The sequence below is a fragment of the Notamacropus eugenii genome, chromosome 5 (assembly GCF_028372415.1).
Source record: "Notamacropus eugenii isolate mMacEug1 chromosome 5, mMacEug1.pri_v2, whole genome shotgun sequence".
Taxonomy (NCBI): Eukaryota; Metazoa; Chordata; class Mammalia; order Diprotodontia; family Macropodidae; genus Notamacropus; species Notamacropus eugenii.
Genome location: NC_092876.1, coordinates 196391710 through 196412497, shown reverse-complemented (window position 1 = coordinate 196412497; position 20788 = coordinate 196391710). Strand labels below are relative to the sequence as shown.

At 39.4% G+C, this 20788-nt stretch overlaps 1 protein-coding gene across 2 annotated transcripts in view; it reads right to left on the bottom strand.

Annotated features, from left to right (window-relative positions):
* The window catches only part of PAN3 (poly(A) specific ribonuclease subunit PAN3), a 143204-nt gene extending 131803 nt beyond the window's left edge, over positions 1 to 11401 (bottom strand). For both annotated transcript variants that reach the window (XM_072611816.1, XM_072611817.1), the window contains exon 1: positions 10909 to 11401. In XM_072611816.1, coding sequence (XP_072467917.1) covers positions 10909 to 11401 — 493 coding nt within the window. The remainder of the gene's footprint in view (positions 1 to 10908) is intronic.
* Positions 11402 to 20788: the final 9387 nt, after the last annotated feature.

The following is a 20788-nucleotide window of genomic DNA, read 5'->3' as shown; positions in this document are numbered from 1 at the left end:
CTTAACAATGAAAACTGCTATCCACCCCCAGAAAAAGAACTGATGATATCTGAAGACACATTGAAGCGTACATTTTTTAAACTTTTATTTTTCTTGAGGTTTTTTTTCCGTCCATGTTTTCCTTAACAACATGACTATTATGGATATGTTTTGCATGACTACACATAACCTACATCAAATTGCTTGCCTTCTCAATGAGATGGGCTATGGATGGAATAAGGGAGAGAATTTGGAACTCAAAGTTTTAAAAATGAATGTCAAAAATTGTTTTTACATGTAACTGGGAAAAAAATAAAATACTAAATTAAAAAAATAAAACAAAAAGAAAAGCAGTTATGATAAATTACTCTACCTGGACAACCTGACCTCATCTAAACTCAGATAAGGCTCAGAAATTTCATTTCTAATACATATTCAATCCAATGACAGAAATCAAATTCCAAAAATCTCTTGCCTAGTGATTTCCAAAATGGAACACGTACCTAAGGAATGTGCAAAACAATTCACTTGGGTACACAAAAAAATAATAGAATGAAGAAAAGAAACACAAGTGTTGGATATGCTTACAGCCACCACCTGCCCGTGCTTTTCTCCTTCCCTAACTAAGCCCAGTACAGATTGTGTATTCACTAGGCAGGCATGCTTTTCTATCAGTCATCCCCAGCTGGCCCTAGCCCCTTAGGCTGTCTGTCCTTCATTCCCTACTCCCACTACAGCAGCAGGACAATTGTATGGTCCTGACCTAGGCAAAAAAGGGTTTTTTGGTACTATTAATTAATAAAATTTTAAAAAGTAAAACATACATTGTTTATTTCACTTTTAACCTTTTAAAAATTTACTTTGTTTTATAATGTACATATTGGTATAGTAGCACATTATACATTTTATAAATAAATCAAAAGGTATTGGGGATATGCTCAAAATCTTTTATAACTAGAGACATGTAATCAAAAAAGTTGGAAGACAACTCAACCCCATGAATCTATTTATGAACTTCCCTGGCTAGCACTCTCTTATGCTCAACCAGTCCAGCAAAGACTTATTTGAAAAGAAATAACTAGAAAAGTTTCCTATCTTCATGAAAAAAACCTTGATGGGTTCAAGGCAGCAAGGTATAATCAATCAAAAGCTGGTCTTCAACTGAGAATGTCTCAAGTTCAAGCCCTTACAAGTTCAAGCATCTCTGACATGTATTGGCTGCAAGACCTTAGACAAGTCATTCAAACCTTTCATTACCCCAGGCAAAGAAACTAGCAAAGACAAGGGAGGGGGAGGAAGGCTGATGGAAGAGATAGTCATTACCTGATTATTTGGACTAACAGAGGTAGTAGCATGTAGAATCTTAATAAGGTCTTATTGGAATATTTTAGGTTTCTTGTTGGAGCGTCAACAACAACCTTGTGAGATAAGTGTTATAACTATGCCATTTTCCACAGATGAGAAAACGGGAAACTCCTAGAAGCTAAATGAATTGCTCTAGGTCATATAGTCTCTAATAAGCGTCTGAAGGAACATTCAAGTTCAGATCTTCAATACTCTAGGTCTAAGACTCTAAGCACTATATCAGGGGTAGAACCTTCTCTAAACTTGAGGTTCATAAACTTGAGGGTACTGACTTGCTTTGTAGACAGATAAATAACTGCATTTTAATATAATTGGTTTCCTTTGAAATTCTATGTATTTAAAAACATGATTTGGAGGAGGTCCACAGGCTTTACCAGACTGCCAAAGGGGTCTATGACACAAAAGAAGGTTAAACACTCTAGAACTACACAAGGTGCTGACTCAAAATCTAACTGACAACTTCTTTCCAGGAAACCACGATCACACAAGAGGTTCCCTGTGGCACCAAAAATCACAACCTAGTGAAAAGTACAAATAGGTGTAGATTTAACCCAAAATCAGGAAGAGATTTAATAAAATGGTCCCTTCTCCCCAACAAATAAACAGGGATGTAAAAGTAGTTAAGGTCCTAGGGACTAAACATCAGGATCATTCTAAAACTGTAGGGCTAGATGCCCTACCCAGAAATTAATTTTGATTACTGGTAAATATTAAACACCCCACAAGTCTGGATAGTTGCACCTGTCTTTTATTGTCAACACCAATAATGTCCATTCACTCACAAACAAGAATTTATGAAGTGCCACCATGTGCCAGGCACAGTGCTAGGCACTGAGTACAAAGAAAAGCAGAAGTAGTAGTCCCTCAAGGAGCTTATGTTCCAGTGGAGGAAAACAACACGTGCACAAATAAGCAGAACCAAAACACTTATGAAGTAATGGGGTGATTACAGTAGCAATTTCCAGGATCAGAATAAACCTTGTGCAGGTAACTTCGGTTGAACCATGAAGGAAATTCACTTCTGCAAAGATGCAAGATGAGATATTGTATAAAAGGAATTATAAGCAGGTCAGTGTGGCCACAACGGGAAAGAAAGGAATATGCAATAAGCCTAGAAAAGAGAAAAGTACAAAAGGCTTCAAATGCAATGTGTTTGTATTTTATCTTTGAGGCAGCTGAGCCATTAGAACTTCTTTAAGGGGGGGGAGGGAGTGATGGGTCTCATTTTGCATTTATGTTAAGGATAAAATAAAAGAGAGAGAAACTAGAATCAAGCAGAACAATTAAGACACCACTGTAATGCACCATCCAGGAAAGAGGTAGTAAAGGTCTGCACTAAAATGGTAGCTGTGAGAGAAAAAAGGAAAGATGGTGGAGATTTTGTGATCAAACGTGATGGCTGATTGGATATAAGAGGGAAGGAAAAGGAAACATTCAAGGCTGACTCCCAAGATTGCAAACTTGTGTAGCTAAAAAGGTGGTAGTACTCTTAACAGATAAAGGAAGCTGGAAATTGGAGAGGGTTGGTGGAAAAAATACATTAAGTTCTGATCAAATGAGATATTTATAAAGTACTTAGCATAGTATCTGGCACACAGTAGGTACTTAGTAAGTGTTTGTTCCTATCCTTCCCCTATTTTGAGTTTGAAGTGCCTGAATAGAAAGCAGAGGCATGATGTACTGAAGGAACATTACATGGGAGTCATAGGACATGGGTCCAAATCCCAGCTCTGCTTCTTACTACTATCTGACTAGATTAAGATTAGATTAGGACAAATCATCTAGCATCTAGGCATCCATTTCCTATATAATCTGACACTAACTTACCTTTCCAGCCTTATTTCAAACTACTCTCCTTCACATATTCCATGTTTCAGACAAAGTGCAAAAAAAAAACCCAGCCATTTTTATCTTATCCTGCGACCCTTCCACCTCCAAGCATTTTAGAACATCCTCCTCCCTCCCCTCTTCAAGACACAGCTCAGAAGCAAAGTCTTTCATGAAGCCTTCTTTGGTTCTGATAGTGAACACTGTCTCACTGTCTCTCTCTCTCTCTCTCTCTCTCTCTCTCTCTCTCTCTCTCTCTCTCTCTCTCTCTCTCCCCCCCCCCTTCTTTACCTCAAAGTTTCTTTCAGTACTGTTTATTTATATATCTCCTTTATTTCTATTGCATTCTTTTTTAACATTTATTATAGTTAACTGTGTGCATGTCATATCTCCTCCATTAAAACATAAGTTCCTTGAGAGCAGGAACAGTATCTTTTTCATCTCTGTACATCCAGCACTTAACACTATGCCTCACATAATAGGAGTACTTTTAAGAAAATGGAGCAAGAACCATAGAAGAGAAAGCATTAAGGATGGATGAGATAGTATCTGAATCATATGAAATCACCTCTCCACCAAAGTTAGTGATAAGTATTACTTTCTGTTTTTAAGAGGAAGTAAGTAAATAAAACTCAAAGCATTCAAGAAAACTAGAGTTTGAGTCTTGATTCTGACATACATAACAAATTGTTTTACCTCTCAATTCTCAAAAATTTCTTAACCTGAAATCTGTCACCTTGTTTTTTTTTTAAAATAATTTGACAATTGTACTTCAATATAGTTGGCGTCCTTTGCTATCCTACATATCTCATTTTATGCATTTAAAAACATTATTTTGAAAAGGGGTCCATAGGCTTCATCAGATTACCAATGGTATCAATGACACCCAAATGAATGAGACCCCTCTGGTTAACCTCTTCACAGTTGCAGAGAAGGATCTACCTGCACACTGGTTCCTCAGCAGGGAACTTTTGATACGAGTGAAATCATAGCCCTTTTTCTATTTCTGTTTTAGCCCCAGCAAATTAAGCATGAAAAAATACTATATGTTTAAAGTATATAAAAGAACTCAGCTAGCTAGAAGCAGACCATAAGAATCTTAAGTAGCCTTATCATAGACTATGAGATCATACTTAGGGAGATTTATTCTTGGTGGAAAATCTTAAGTATAGTTCAATTAAGCCCAAGTCCAATTAACTTGGAAGTTCTAGAACAATACAGAACTTAGAACAATTCATCAGTTCAAGAGAGAGCTTTAAAGCTAAAAATCTCAAGTAAATGTTTTTTTTAAATTAACAGAATTTCCTCAAATAGCAAAAATATATGCAATGATACATTCACTTTCACCCCACCATTTGTGCATTAACCAATGAGTCTGAAAACGGAAAAAGAAAAATACATAAAAGTCAAGGAGAAGGAAAAAAGTAATACAATTCAATGATAAATTAAAACATTTCTCAGGTCTAATATTGAATAGATGTGACATGAGACACAAAAACTCAGCTTCTTTATACTTCAAATGTTCCGCTTGTAAGATAAAGGCAATACTTCAAGGCATTTTTTTTAATGCTACACAAATTTCTATAAGACTTTTCCGCAAATGTTATGTGCTTAAAGAAATGCTGTACAACACCTTTGACTTTAAAAAAAATAAACCTTAATATGTACAAATTTAACTTATAATGGTAATAGCTCACATTTATATAACACTTCTGATGATTTACAAAGTATTTTCCTCTAACAGTAATTATAATAACACAATGAGAGATCAAAAAATGGAAATTTCTCATGATAGCAACATACTAAACTAGTACATATTTTATTTAAGTCAGGCTTTTTAATGGTATCTTAAACTATACAAATAAATTATAATTCTTAGAACTTAAAAGAAAACTGTCAATTTACAGTTTCAGTTCCCTAAATTACTATCTCTCACACTACCTACAGTGGCTATTCTAAACCTTCGGTCCTCAAGCCTCTTCAACTTGTTACTGTCTCTGTCTCTCATGTCTCTGTCACTCATGTCTCTGTCTCTCTCCCCTCCTGCCTCCAAAAATAGATACAGACCCTTCCACTTTCCCATATTATGTCGTACAACTGGAGAAACAAACATAAAAGTTAGGCAGTCACTGTCCTAAAGAACCTTACATTCTACTGGGTGGATTCAACATGTTCACTGATATAAGGATGATACATAAAAATAAATAAATAAATCCATCTATACAATGATTTGGGGGGAAGGCTCAAAACTCAAAACCACTCAAAACTACAGAAAGCCTAGAGCCACTGCCCACTGAATAAGCAAGTTCTCAGAAGAAATTGAACTATCACACCTATATAAAAGATTGTTCAGTATACTAATAAAAGAAACGCAAACCGAAACAACTCTGAGGTCTCACTTCTTACCAGCAAATTGGCAAAGGTTACAAAAGACAGAAATATTCAATGCTGGGCAAGGGAGGAAGAGTGGAGCTATGGAAAGAAGATATGCCCACTAATACATGGTTACTTTTACACACACACACACACACACACACACACACACACACACACACACACATTAAGGTTTCACATATATCAAAATATTTGTAGCACCAATTTTTGTGGTATCAAAGAATCAAAATAAAGTAAATGCCGAACAGTTGAGGATTGCCTAAACAAATGGTGATACATGAATTAAGGAAATATTACTATGCCATAAGAAATAATGAAATCAATAAATGAGAAAAGCTTAGATTGACTTATATGAACTGACGCAGAGTGAAGTAAATCAAACTAAGAAAACATACGGAATGATTATAACAACGGAAATGGAAAGAATAAAATGCCCCAAACTGAATACTATAATTATTATGACCATGAAGGTTATCCCTTGAGAAAAGTTATGAAAATGCAATTCCTTCCCTTCTGACACCCAGACAATGCCAGATTCTTGAATTATACCCATACATAGAAGGCAATATAAGGATAATCCTGCAAAAACTAAGAAGGCTTTGTCAGACAAGTTAAAAAAAGAACCACAAAAAGTAGTATCAGAAAATGCAAGGAATGGGAATATATAGAAGATTGGGGTGACCAACAGTATCACAACTGTTAAGAAGGACAATGGACAAAAAGCTATATGATTTAGCAATAAAGAGATCATTAGTGACCCTGGAGAGAGCAGTTTCATTTAAGTGATAGAAATCGAAGCCAGATTGCAAAGAGCTAAGAAGAGAGTAGGAGGTGTGAAAAGTGTTGGCAAGGAATATAGACATCTTCTAGGATTCTGGCTGAGAAAGAGAAGACACAGGATAAGGCTGAATAGTAGGCTAAAGTCAAAGTTTGTTTGGTTTGTTTATTCTTGAGAATGGGAGATTTCTGAGCATTTCTAAAGGCAGCAAGAAATAAGGAGACTGAAACACCTCAAAGGCCTACATTATCTCTCATTCTCTTCTTTGTTCCGAACTCCAATGAAAAGGTGGCCCTCCTTGCCAAAATTCCCCCTGTATGTGTCATACTGTAGCCTAAAGAGCATTGTTACCATAGTCAGGGGACCTACACTCAAATTCCACCGTGAATGCTTACTACCTATATGACTTCAGCAAGTCACAACGACCTAGGGCCTCAGTTTCCTCATTTGTAAAGGGAAGAGACTTGGAGTAGATGGCTTCTGAGACAGCTTTTAGCTTTGGAGCTAATATCTAGCATTCTTAACCTTTGCATCATTCCTACCTCACTCTTTCTAATCTCCCATGTCTGTATGCCTTGGCTCAGGGAAAGAGGTAAGGCATACAAAGCAGGTATGGCCAGACCTATCATCAATCTCTCTCTAACACACACACACACAGACACACACACAGACACACACACAGACACACACACAGACACACACACACACAGACACACACACACACACACACACACACACACACACACACACACACACACACACACACACACACACACACACACACACACACACACACACACACACACACACACACACACACACACACACACACACACACACACACACCCCTTCTAAACTGCTGACCACTTCCTCTTCCTAGTTACTCTCTCCTTCCGGGATTTTAGTGCTCTCTAAAGACTAAGCAGTCCTTCCTCCTTCCTAGTCTCCTACCTTTAACTCTCATCTCAGTCACAACCCCTAACTGTGAGGTGTCCCCAAAGTTCTGTCCTTGGCCCTCTTCCCCATCTTGATGACACAATCTATTCTCATGAAGGGATTGGGGGTGAGGGGTATCAATTATCAATTCTGTGCCAATGACTTCCAGATCTACATATTTAGCCCTAATATCTCTCCTGTACTCCTGTCCCGCATCACCAACTATTTAGGCATTTCCAACAAGATGCCCACAGTCATCTTTCAACAAGTCTAAAAGGAGCTAATTATTGCCTCCCAAAAAAAAAATCCCCTCTAGACTCCTTCTGCCGAGGTCACCCAATTATATCCTGTGATATTCTCCACTTTCTCTTTGAACCCCATATCCAGTTAGTAGCCAAGTCTTGTCAATTCTACCTGTACCACAATGCAAATATTCCCTTTTCTCAAATCAGTTAGCCACCACCTTAACTGCAGACCTCAGTCCCTTCTGCCTGGGCCAGTAGTCCTCAAAGTCTGATACTGGGACAAGTAGGGGTCCAGAAAAATCATACCAAAAAGTGTGAGAATTGCTGGACTAGACTATTACAATAGCCTCAAAATTGACCTCTCAGCTATAATCAATAATACTCTCCAACTCATCCTTCAAAAGGCTGCTAAAATAACCTTCCTAAAGCACAAATCTAATGATGTCACTCCTCTACTCAAAAAGTTTCATGGTTCGATACAGCCTTTAGGATAAAATGCAAAACTCCTAGGTTTAGCATTTAAAGCCCTTCACAATCTAGCTCCACTACACCTTTCAAGGCTTACTGAACATTACTTCCCCAATGCACACATTTCACATTCTAACCAAACTGGTCTAACACACTGTTTCCTAAACATGGAACTCCATCTCCCACTCTATGCCTTTGCATATGCTCCTACCCATGCCTGGATTATGTATTAACTCTTTACCTTACGAATTGTCCTTACGAATAACCCAGCGTCTTTCAAGTTTATATATATATATATATATATATATATATATATATATATATGATCCCACCAACAGGACCCCCTGAGGTTCCCACTAGTTATTAGTGCTCCCTTCCTACTCAAGCTAACTTGTCTATAATTACCTGTTTATACAGTGCATCCTAGAGGTAGACTGTGTGTGTTCACCCTTTGTTGCCAAAGAAGAAATAATGACATGACTTGAACTTGACTTTGTTTTGAGTGAGGGAAGGCTGTGCAGATCACCAGCCTCACTTCTCCTCCAGTCATCTGAATCCAGTGACCAGAATTCATCAGGATGACTGGAGATGTACCAGGATGAGGCAATTGGGGTTAAGTGACTTGCCCAAGGTCACACAGCTAGTGAGTGTAAAGTGTCTGAGGTGACATTTGAACTCAGGTCCTCCTGACTCCTGCACTGGTGCTCTATCCACTGCACCACCTAGCTGCCCTAGAGGTGGATTATAAATTCCTTGAGAGTAGAGACCTTTTCACTTTCTTTGTATATTCCCAGTGCCTACACACTAGGATTTATAGAGCAGGTACTTAATAAAGGCTTGTAGGACTCAAATGGATTATCCAAGATCAGAAATAAAATGCCACTTGCAACCACTTAGAAGCTGACTTTATTCATTCCTACCCAGAAACAGGAGCAGAAAAAGAATTGATAGGTAGGGAGTAGAAGAAATCAATTGGAATAAAGTTAAAGGCAACAAAGAAAGATAAGCAGCACAATTCTACATGAGAACAAAAGTACACAGATCAATTTTTTGCTAAATAACTGATGTAAATTTTAAAATTTATTTGGTTTCCATTTAATATAGTACTTCACAGTTTTCAAAATATTTCCCTTACAACAACTCTACGAAGCAGTTGTGACTACTGTTATTCTCATTTTCCACATGAGAAAACAGGGTCTAAGGTCAAATAGGTGACCAGTCACACGGCAAAGAAATTTTAAATTTTTTCTCTTTTTAAGTTAAGCAGTAGATAACTAACTCAGTTCACTCTCTAGAACATGTCAATAACATAGCTGCCATTTAAAAACTGTTTCCCCATTGTTGGCTTTCTGTATTAAAGCATAAAAAGATCTCATATTATCCTAGATATGTCAGTCAAAAATCGTGGGTGTCCTTAACAGTGACACTGAAGTTTTGCCTTTCTCTTACTATGAATAATAAAACTATATCAGCAAGCTTCACCATTTCACTAGTTTAGCAATACTATTAATTCACAACTCTTTAGTTGCAAATGCAACTCAACAAGGCAAAAGTTTATAGTGAAATGAAAATTAGCTTCCTAAAATCTTGGAAAAATTATCTCATGTTTTAAAGACCCAATATACAACGACAGAAAAAAATGCTCATTTCCTCCAAGGTACCTAACCTACAACATTAGGGGAAAGTGAAGGCTTTTAAAATTAAAAGTCTGAGAGAAGATAATTAGTTAGCAAAACAAAAGTAATTGTAACAGGCTGAAACTGACACACCAAGTTCATCTACAGTAAAAAAACTGTCCTAATCAAAGTTCAATTGCTTAGGTAAATTATTTTGAGACTTATCTAAAAATCTGTGGCTATTTCATGTCTGAGAAATAGGTCAACAAGCAAGTCAAGTCAATAAGCATTTATCAAGTGCCTATAATGTGTCAAGCACCGTGCTAAAAGCTAAGCTTCTTTAAAAAAATTTAAAAAGGGCAAAAACAGTCCTGCCCCCAAGAAGCTCACAGTCTAATGACAACAAAACTAAGAGAAACAAAATATGCCAGTCCAATATGTCAACTCATCCTTATTTTAGAAGGAATTTACTGAAAAAATTGGTGTAGTTTTGGAGTATAGCACTATCCCTCCTAATGAAAGATAATTATTGAATTTGATACAGAAATATTATAAAGTTATCTTGACACTTCACATTGTCAAGCATCACAAATCAGCAAAGGGTTCATTCTTTTATCCAATTAGTATCTGCTTGGTGCCTACTTTGTGCAAGATGTCTATCTGGATACTTTGTGGCCTATTTGGGGAATGTATCTGTGGCATAAAAAGTTGTAAAAAAATGATCCCGGCCAAGGTGGAGTTCACTAAGCAAGATCAGACACAGCAAAGAAATAGCCCAAAAGTTGGGGAATCCCTTTTTAACAACTCCTGTCTCCCCACAAGTTAATACTCCCAAATGGAATCACCCAAGTTCCTCTTTAGAAAGTATCACACACCCAGTTCCCCGCAGAAAATCAACTTTATCTTCCTCCCACAGAGTGGAACCTCAACATTCACACTCCCCTGAAACACCTATCCCTCTCCCCCAGTCAAGCCCACGAGTGTCTGCAAACCCAACCCCTTTCCACACCCCCGGAAACTCCCCAGTCTCTCTCACACTCTGGGCTCCACCGCCCATCCCCCTAGCTCCCCCTCCCATTCCCGGATCCCAAGCCTCCCGGGTTGTCCCCAGGCAGAGGGATGGAGGCGAGGGGGCCGGACCAAGGCCTAGGCCTTGTCCCGGAGGGGAGGAGAGGATGCGGTGGCCCTAGCGCAGGGAGCCGGCGGCCGCAGGCTCTCGTCCCGTCCCGTCCCGTCCCGCCCTAGGCCTCTCGGTCCGGGCCAGCCCAGCCCTGCCTGCCGCCCCGGGCACGGCACTCACTAGTCAGCCTCGGTCCGTCCAGCCCCCCGCCTCCGCCGCCTGCCGCTGCTCCTGCTCCTCCTCCGGCGCCGCCGCCTGCTCCTCCTCCGGGCCCCCCTAGGTCCGGCTTCTTGGGCCCCGGCGGCCCCACTCCGCCCCCGGGGCCAGCTCCGTGCGGGTAGCCCGCGGGCCCGGGTGCCGCAGCCCCGCCGCCAGCCAGGGCCAGGGGGACGCTGTTGCTATGGAGGCCGAGGCCCGGGGCCGTCCCGGCGGCCGGGTCTTCATGCAGGAACTGACACTCCTCCCCGTAGAAACACGTCTTGTCCTTGGCGTAGTAGCGACAGTACTTGAGCTTCACGCCCGCCGCCGCCGCCGCCGCGCCGACCACGCCGGGGACCCCGCCGACCCCCGGCGGGGCCACCACCACGGCCGCAGCCGTCGCCGCCGAAGAGACGGCGGCTGAGGAGGAGGGGGACGGCTGGGGGGGCGGGAGGCCGCCGCTGCCGCTGATCATGGCAACGCCGCAGCCTCGCCTTCCGCTGCCGCCCGAGGAGCCGCAGACGCCACCATAGACGGGGAAGGGAGGAAAGCCCGGGCGGGTGGGTCTGTCCCGCAGCGGGAGCCGGAGCCGCCCGGGGAGAAGGGGGGAGGGGAGAGGGAAAGGGGAGGGGGAGGAGAAGGGGGCAGAAAGGAGGGAAGGGGAGGAGGGGGAGAGTTGGGATTCTCTCTCGCTCACTCTCTCGCTCTTTTCTTAAAGGGGCCGCGCGGGACGACGGGGCGGGCGCACGAGTTTCAGCGCGAGGGCCCGGGAGGAGAGTTGCAGGGAGGGGAAGAGAGGGGGAAGGAAGGCGGCGGCGGCGGCGGCGGCGGCGAGGTGGAGGAAAGGAAGGGTAGGTGGGGGGGTTGGGGGGGAAGTGCGGTTTATTTTTAAATTCTGCCTTCACTCCGTCGCTCGCGCTCTAGCTTCTCGGAGTTGTTTATTCCATTTTCCTCTTCCTGAGGCGGCCGCCTCTGCTGCGCGTGCGCGTTGGGGCGCAGTGGCTTCTGGGTATTGGGGACTAGAGGAAAGACGGTTGAGAGGAGGGCGGGGGGAAAGGAAGCCAGGCCGGCAGGCCCACCGGCCCCATAGGGGTCCTTCTGAGACCCGCGGTCCGGCGGAACGTTTAGCTCTTAGTGGGCTTTTCAGATACCGTGCGGCTTAGGGAGGCCCCCTCCCCGAATGTTCAAACTTCTCTTAAATGTTTATTTTAAGCCGAATCGCATCTCTTATGTTGAAAAGGCTTAAAAGAAAAAAACCTATCCCATCTTCCTGTTACTGCAGCCCTGGCCCGGGGCCAGGGAGCGAGGCCAAGCCCCAGCCCCGGAGAAACAATGATTTCCCTCTCCCCGGGCCTGCTCCCCACACTTCCCGTCCTCTCCTCCGGCTGCCGCTCTACCGGCCCGGCCGGGAAGGTGTTGAAAGCTCCGGAGTGCCGACCCCCCGCCGAGCGCCGCCCGGGCCTGGTTCCTCGCTCCATGACTGTCGTCGTCCTGGGGGCCTCGCCACCATGCCTGCGACGGCGCCAGGAGAAGCCCCGCCGCTCGATCCCCCCGCCTTCGGTCGTCCCCGGAAGGTAGTTTCCTGAAGGTTACTGGCTCCCCAAGGCCGTCCGGAGCTTTGGGACGAACCACCACCGATCGGCGACTTTTTCAGGGACTTTGCTGGGTAGTTTCTCGTGAGGAAAACGGAGATGTCGGTTTTCTGTTATTTCCAGCCTCTAGAGAGAAAAAAAGACATTTCAGGTTTAGTTTCATTTTAAATGATTTCTTATTTTACCAAGCTCATCAAATAAACATCAAGGGAATAGTATTCACATTTTTATACCCCTTTATAAGAAATAGTATTTATGCGGGGTTATCCCCCAAATCTCAGTGCTATTTTAATCTTTAGGACCTTAAACTACTGTGGATTACAAAGCACTTTACATATACTGTTTCATCCTCACAGCCCTGTGAGATAGTGCTATTATGGTGGGAAAAACTGAGAAGAGTTAAGTGACTCGTTCGGGGTCGCAGCTGGCACCACTCTGCTGCCCGGTTTGCGTTACAATAGCAGTGTGAGTTAGGGAATGCAGGCGTTACTTTAATTTTAACTTTATTTAACAGGTGAGGCACTTAATACAGAGCACCTGAAGGTGTGAGTCCACAGTTGGTCATCTTTAAGGAATGCTAAAGAACAGGAGAAGCCCTCATTTAACAAGCAAGGAACTTCATAAAAAGAACTTGGATATGTGATTCCCCTGTTGGTCATCTTTAAGGAATGCTAAAGAACAGGAGAAGTGGCAAAAAATAACCGGGTGCCCCACTTGGCCGAAAGGTGAATTCTGAGAACTGCAGACCAGGGAAGGTGATAACAATCCCTAGGAAATTTTTTTAACAGATGGTTTCTGACTTCTCCAGTCACCTAATGGCCAAATATAATAGCCCTTTCTAAGGCCTTATCTGCCTTTACTTTTCTGTACCATTTAACTCCCAACTCTTTCCACTTCCAGTGATTTTATTTTCTTCTGTTTAGCTACCATGATGCTACTTTTTTCTGACCCTCTTTTCTGTGTGGATCTCATTGATTGAATCATTTTCCTCCTGTTCCCTAAGCACAGACTTCTCTTAAACTTCTGTCCTTAGTCCTCTTCATTTCTCTTCTTTTGACTTCTGTCTAAGGGGATCTCATCTACTTCCAGGGCTTCAGTTATCACCTCTATGCTAGCGACTTTAAACCTATTATCTTCAACCCCTTCCAGCTCTGGAGATATGAATTTTGACCCAACTTCCCCTCTTAAGTTCCAGCCGTGTATTTCAAGTTGCCTGATGGACATTCTCATCTAGGTGTTGAATCTCAAACCCATGTTGAAAACTGAATTCAGTCTTTCTCCCAATGTCTCCCCCACCTAATTTCCCTAATTTCCACTGTCCTCCCAGCCACCCAGGCTCAAAACCTCAGTGATCATGGACTTTTCCCTTGCCCATACCCCAACATTCAGTTAGTTGCTAACTCACATAGATTCTGTATCCACAATATTTTCCCCATACTTGTCCTTTCTTCCCTTAGTGCTATCACAATAGTTCAGATACTGATCACCTTTCACCTGGGGAGCCTTTGTTGCAGTAGAAATAAATCACTAAGAAGATCTAGTTTCAAATATTACCTACTTACCTACCTAGCCTTGGGCAAGTGACTTATCTGGGCTAGTTTCCTCATCTGTAAAATGAAGGGATTTTTACACTGATTAATAAGTATGAAGTGCCTCAGTATGGTAGGTACTGTGTTGGGCAATAATGATACAAATTAAAAACAGGATTCCCTGTCCTCAGGGTCTTAGATCTTATTTTCACAGAAAAGTACATGTAAGATAGCTACAGAATAAAGTGATGGAGGTAGAGGAGAGTGCTTCAGGAACAATGTACAAAAAGGAAAAGCAGAAAAGGCTTCTTGATAGGTGGTACTACAAAATGCATCCAGGTAGAGCAGTGTGTAGAGTACCAGACCTGGAGTCAGGAAGATTCATCTTCCAGCCTCAGACACTTACTAGCTGTGTGACTGATCAAGTTACTTAACCCTATTTGCTTCAGTTTCTTCATCTGTAAAATGAATAGGAGAAGGAAATGGTAAGCCACTCTAGTATATTTGCCACAAATACCCCAAATAAGGTCATGAAGAGTCAGAGATGACTTTAAAAACAAAAACAAGTAGAACTGAACCTTGAAGGGAACGTTGGTCTTTTCCCCCTCCTTTCCATGTGATACATACTTCCTGTTAAGTAGATCTTGACATATCAATTCCCTACTTAAAAATAATCGATAGTTACCTATTAACCATAGTATACAATACAAACTCCTCCATTTGACAGCACTTCTGACAAACTAATCTTCCTAATAATGCCTGATTAAATCACTCTGATCAAAAACATTGAGTGACTTCCAAAAGGTTAAAATGCAAACTCCCTGACGCAGTATTCAAGGCAAACATTAGGACTCCATTCTTCCTTTCCTACCTTACTTTACATTGCTTCCATTCCCTTTTATTTCTGCATTTCAAACTGGGTTACTAGCAATTGTTTTTTTTTGTCATTCTACCATCTCTTGACTCCATGTATTTTCACAGACCATGCTTAAAACAGATTGACCCTAATCTCAATCTATTTAAATCTTCTTGAATCTTTCCCTGCCCACTCCATCGCCCACCCCATCTAGATGTTATGCCTCCCTCTCCAAATCTCACCCTTCTCTATTTTTAAGGTCATCTGTATTTATTTGCTTCATATCTTGCTAGATTATAAGCTCTTTGAAGAAAGAACTTTTCATTTTCCTTTTTGTCTCAGTAGTACCTAGCACAGTGTCATATATATATAGTACACTTGCTTATTGAGATGAATTGATAGCATTTCTGAGCATTTAGGAAAGAAAACAATATTCACAAGGAAGCAATATGGTTCACAAGGATCAAAGCATCTAAAACTATCAACATTTCCTTTTATTGATAGGACTAACTAGACTGTATGATTAGTGTAGTGGCATAGACTTTAATAACATCTTCTGGCTACCTTGGGACAAAACAGAGTAATATGGGTTTGATGGTAGGTTAGGTAAATGTAGGTGGTATATAGTGGATAGGGTGCTGAGTAGTGGGACTACCCTCCACACAGTTGTTGTAAGGCCCAAATGAGAAGTATGTAAAGTGCTACATGAATGTCAGCTATTACTATACCCAAAAGTGCTAAGTACTAGATCAATTTGAACTTGTAAAAGATTCACTTACCCTTCTCCAGTTTACCATTTTTAATCATTGACTTGAATAAAAACTAAAAAGTTATGTAATCAAAGACCAAACTATTCACCTAGTCTGTGTACAAAACTTTGATTTATTGTCTCTTATTCTTCCCACGCCCTTCCTCACCATTCATATCTAATTTGATGCCAAATTCTTTTGATTCTACCCACACAATATCTCATCTATGACTCCTTTCTATTCCCACTATTATTATTCTATCTTTATTACAATAATCCCAAAATAGACCATCATACCACCACATTCTTTAATCCTTTCTTCATACCATGGACATAACGATTTCCTTTGTGCTGAGACTAATGATTATTTCTCTCATATTAATAATCAGTTATTGAATTGGGACTAAGATTTTTTCAGAAGCCAGTAGGTTGTTCAGTCTCTAAAGAACATGGCTGATAGTGAGATTGGATTAATTTTTTTACCAGTCTTCTTCAAACCCCACCCAGATGGGGAAGCCCTGGGAAGGTCTGGGTGGAGGTAAATTCTTTGATTAAATTGTCCAAGACTGGGAGTGATTTCACAGTAAATGTCAAGATCAAAATCTCATCCAGGTCTTTCATTAGAATAGGCACACCTCACATTGTAATATTCATTATCTCATTAACTGTTAACCAATCAAAGTTTGTTTCCACTTTCAGGAACACCCACTCTTCCAAGGACATATGAGTGTTGAATGGATTCCATGATTGATCTTTGACATACAGGAGTGTCACCCTTTTTATTAATATGTTAGCATTATTAATAAATATGATTAATTACCCAAAACTGTGTCTCTCAAACTTTTTAGATATGCATAAACCAGATTGTATCACACCCCTCCCTTAAAAAAAACTAGACGGACATACTTTGGTATCTTCCTATTAACAAGTAAACTTCAGATATCTTTACCTGCCATTTAAAGCTTTTTCACAGATCGGCACTAACACTACCTTTCCATTCCTATCTGTTATGCACATGCATACTCTACACTCCCAGACAAATTGAACTACTTGTCTCTAAAACTTATCCTCTGTTTTCTCATCTCTTTTCTTTTCTCATTCATGGGAATACCTTACATTGTTCTCTTCACATATTAAAATTTCTGCTTTTAAAGCTGAACTTCATGCTACCTACTTTATTTTTTGATCCTCCTGTCAGTATTCCTTTGCATCTTAAAAACTGTTTTGTTCCCATCTAATTCACTTATATATTATTGTGTATTACAACTTTGTATATATGTAAATTTGATGAGGACAGCTAATATGCTATATCTAATCTGCCTAGCATTTTTCACAATATTCTGGACACAGTGCATGGTAAAGGGTTGTTTAATTAGGCTATATATCTATATCTATATATATATACATATATGTCAAATGTGCAAGTGGCCCAAAGTAGTTTATATCCTGAATAACAATAAATATTTTTTTAAAAACCCTAAATCAAGAAGCATTTATTAATTGACTGCTATATGCCAATTCCTGTGGATAAAAATACAAAGAATGAAACAATGACTTCTCTGAAGAAGCTTATATTATAACCAGACTGAAAAGATGGGATAAAACTATTGTTTATATTGGGGTGGGGGTTGAGGGGACTGGTAGGAGTGTATGTGAAAAATTATTTCTTCACAAGCTGTCTGTCTCCAAGAGTCACAGAGGAAATTAAGAAACAGAGGAACTGGGTCATTTTGTTCTTTTTTAGTTGGTGTTAAGAATTTAATTGGGTATTCATTTTAAACTAGAAAAGCAACAAATCAAAACACCAAAAATTAGAAATTCTGAAAATGAAAAAAGAGCAAATTGAAAGCCAAAAAGCTTACAATGAATTGAGAAATAGAAGTAGTTTTTTTAATTAATAAAATAGATAAACTGTTGACTAATCTATAAAAAAGGAAACCATATTACCAAAATAAAAAAAAGGAGAATTCACACCAAATGGAAAGGAAGAAAAGAAATCATTAGAACTATTATATTCAATTATATGCCAACAAAATAGATAAATGAAATGGATTAATACTTACAAAAGTGTAAAATACATTCATAAGAAAAAGAACATAATAGTCCCAGAAATGAGAAAAAGGAGCAAGCTATAAAAGAATTTCCAAGGGGGGGGGGTTGCATATGACCAGATAGATTTACAGATTAGTCATATCAAATATACAAGGAACTATTGCAATATTACATATCTAAAGAAAGGATTCTACCAAACTACCAACAGACAAATATAAATATGGCTTTAATACCTGAACCAAGGGGAGATACAACAGAGAAAAAAATTATAGATCAATATTCCTAATGAATATTAATATAATATTTCCTAAAAATATCAGCAAAGACTACAATATAATAAAAAGATTATTCACTATGACCAGGTTGCATTCATACCAGTAATGCAGGGTTGGTTTGATATTAGCTATGAACATAATCATATTGGAAACAAAAATAATGCATATCAAGAGAAGAGGAAATTTGTTCTTACAGTACATAATACCTATTTTTCATTTAATAATATATTAAAAGGCATATGCATAAAATATATCTTTTTTTGACATGACAAATAGTTTATGTCTCAAACCACGGGTCAGTATTATCTGTAATGGAAATAAGCTAGAAGTCTTTCCAGTGAGATCCTAGGTAAAGTAAATATTCCTTTTTTGCAACAATTGTTTGATATAGTTCTAGAAATTTTAGCTGTAACAAGTAGAAAAGATAGGGATAAAAGCAATAAGCATAGTAAAGAGGAAACAAAATCATCCCTTTGTGTAGATGATTGGATGGTCTATTTAGATAACCCTAAAACTTTAACTAAATATTGACATAATGACAGTATTACCCACACCAAATTACCAAAGAGTTATTAATAGGTCTAGAAAAAAATGACAAAATTCATCTTGAAGGACAAAAAAATGACCAAGAATCTTAAAAGGAAATAATTTTTCAAAGTAAGAAATAAGTAGATCCATCAGAAACATCTCAAGCTATACTACAAAAGTTCCCAAAACACCTTTGTACTGATTTAAAAGTAGAGAAGTAGATCACTGGAACATATTTGGTGCACAAGAATTAGAAGCAGTCACTAAGCAGCATGATGTTTGATAGACTCAAAGACTCCAAATAAGGATTCACTAATCAACAGAAACTGTTAGGAAAATTAGCTTGCAGCCCACTTAAAATTAGGTGTAAACCATTATCTCACACTAAAATACCACAGTAAATGGCAACTGGATAGAGAAATAGAGAAATAAAAATTAATATTAGAAACAAACTAGAGGAGTAGGAAAGAAAAGAACTTTCCCAACACTGGAGAGGGAGAGAGTTCTAGATCAAAGAAGGGATAGAAAGGATTACGGAGAAAATGGACACTTTTGATTGTGGAGAATCAAAAATTTTTGCATAGTCAATGCAACTGAAGTTAAAGAAATGATCAGCTAATAAAAGTAATTGCTGCAATTTTCTCTAAAAAGCAAAAGGTCTGATATGCAAGATATATACAGAATGGATTCAAATACATGCAAACAAGAAATATCCCCCAATAGATAAAATGGTCAAAGAAGATGAATAGGCAATTCTAAAAAGAAGGAAGGTAAACTATTTGAAATGGAAAGAACAATTTGGAAAAATAGTCTAAATCGTTAATAAGAAAAATAGACATTATAAAAACTCTGAGGTTCCCCATCTCACCTATCAGATTTGCAAAGACAACAAAAATGGAAAATTAGTTAATTGGAGGGATTGTGGGACGACAAACACACTAGTCTACTATTTGTAGAATTATGAAACAGCCCAGCCATTCTGAAAAACAACTTGGAATTATATCCCAATAATCAATAAACTTCATAACTCTGACTCAACAATATCACAACTAGTTACATACAGCAAAGAAGGAAGGAAAAGATTCACTTTTTTAAAAATTACAGCAATACTCTTTATTGTAGCAAAGAATGGGGAACAAAGTAGTTGACCATTAATTGAGAGATGACAACATATTATAGTGTATGAGTGTAATGGAATCTTATTGTTCCATAAGAAACTATGAAAAGGATGAATATGAACTGTGACTATTATTACAAAGTAGGAAATCAGATTCATTTTTAAAATTTTTATTTTGAATTTGACAAGCTAACAAATATAGTCATTTTCATTGTTATATAAAGAATAAAAAAGAGGATTGTTATGTACAGAATTTTTAGAACCACATATTAAATTTATCAGTTTCCCAAAACTTACAATACTTGTCTTTGTCCCCTTAAGAATCCCCTTCTGCTTTCTTCTCTGTACTGTGTATTTTAATGTTTTGCTAACACTTTTTTCCTTTTCTAGATATTATCATTAGCTCCTCTACTTCCCCACTGAAATACCCCCCCCCCCCCCCCAATAAATAAAAGCCCTCTCTTGTGACAGATAAATGCAATCATGCAAAAACAAATCCACACATTGGTCATGTTTGAAAATGTATATCTCACACAGCATTTTTTCTCCATCACCTCTTGGGGTAATGTTAAGGTAAGGTTAACGGTGGGGGGGGGAAGAGTTAAAGATGTTCCCTGCCCATTATTAGGCCTCAATACCTAAACCCTCTGATGTGAGGTTTTACTTTGGGGAGTTACTCAATGGAAGTGTTTGTTTGGCCTGACAAGACTCTGGGTAGCCCCTAAGGAGTCACTCGGCTTTGAAAACCCAGATATTGGTGTTTCTCTCTCTGGTAACTATGTATGTATGTAATGGTCAGACAGCTGGACCTGTCTGTTGATCTGTGGTGTATGTTTTGCTTATGGTCAGACAGTTGGAAGCCCTGTCTGTTGGTCTTTATCTCTCTGCTTGTATTTTCTCTGTTGGTGAATGTAATTAAAGAAGATTGTTGACCCTCCCCCCCCCCCAAAAGTTGCTTTCCTTTTAGAAAAGCAGATCTAAGGACCCATATGCTGGGTCCTTGCTGTTACACTTGGTCAAGAGTAGGACAGCATAAATGACCAAAATTCTGGAGAAGAGCATGAGTTACCAATTTTCAAAGCACGCTTGGTTATCACGTTGATCATATTCCTTAAGCCTTTTATAGACATTTTCCTTTATGCTATTGTAGCAATTTTATAAATTG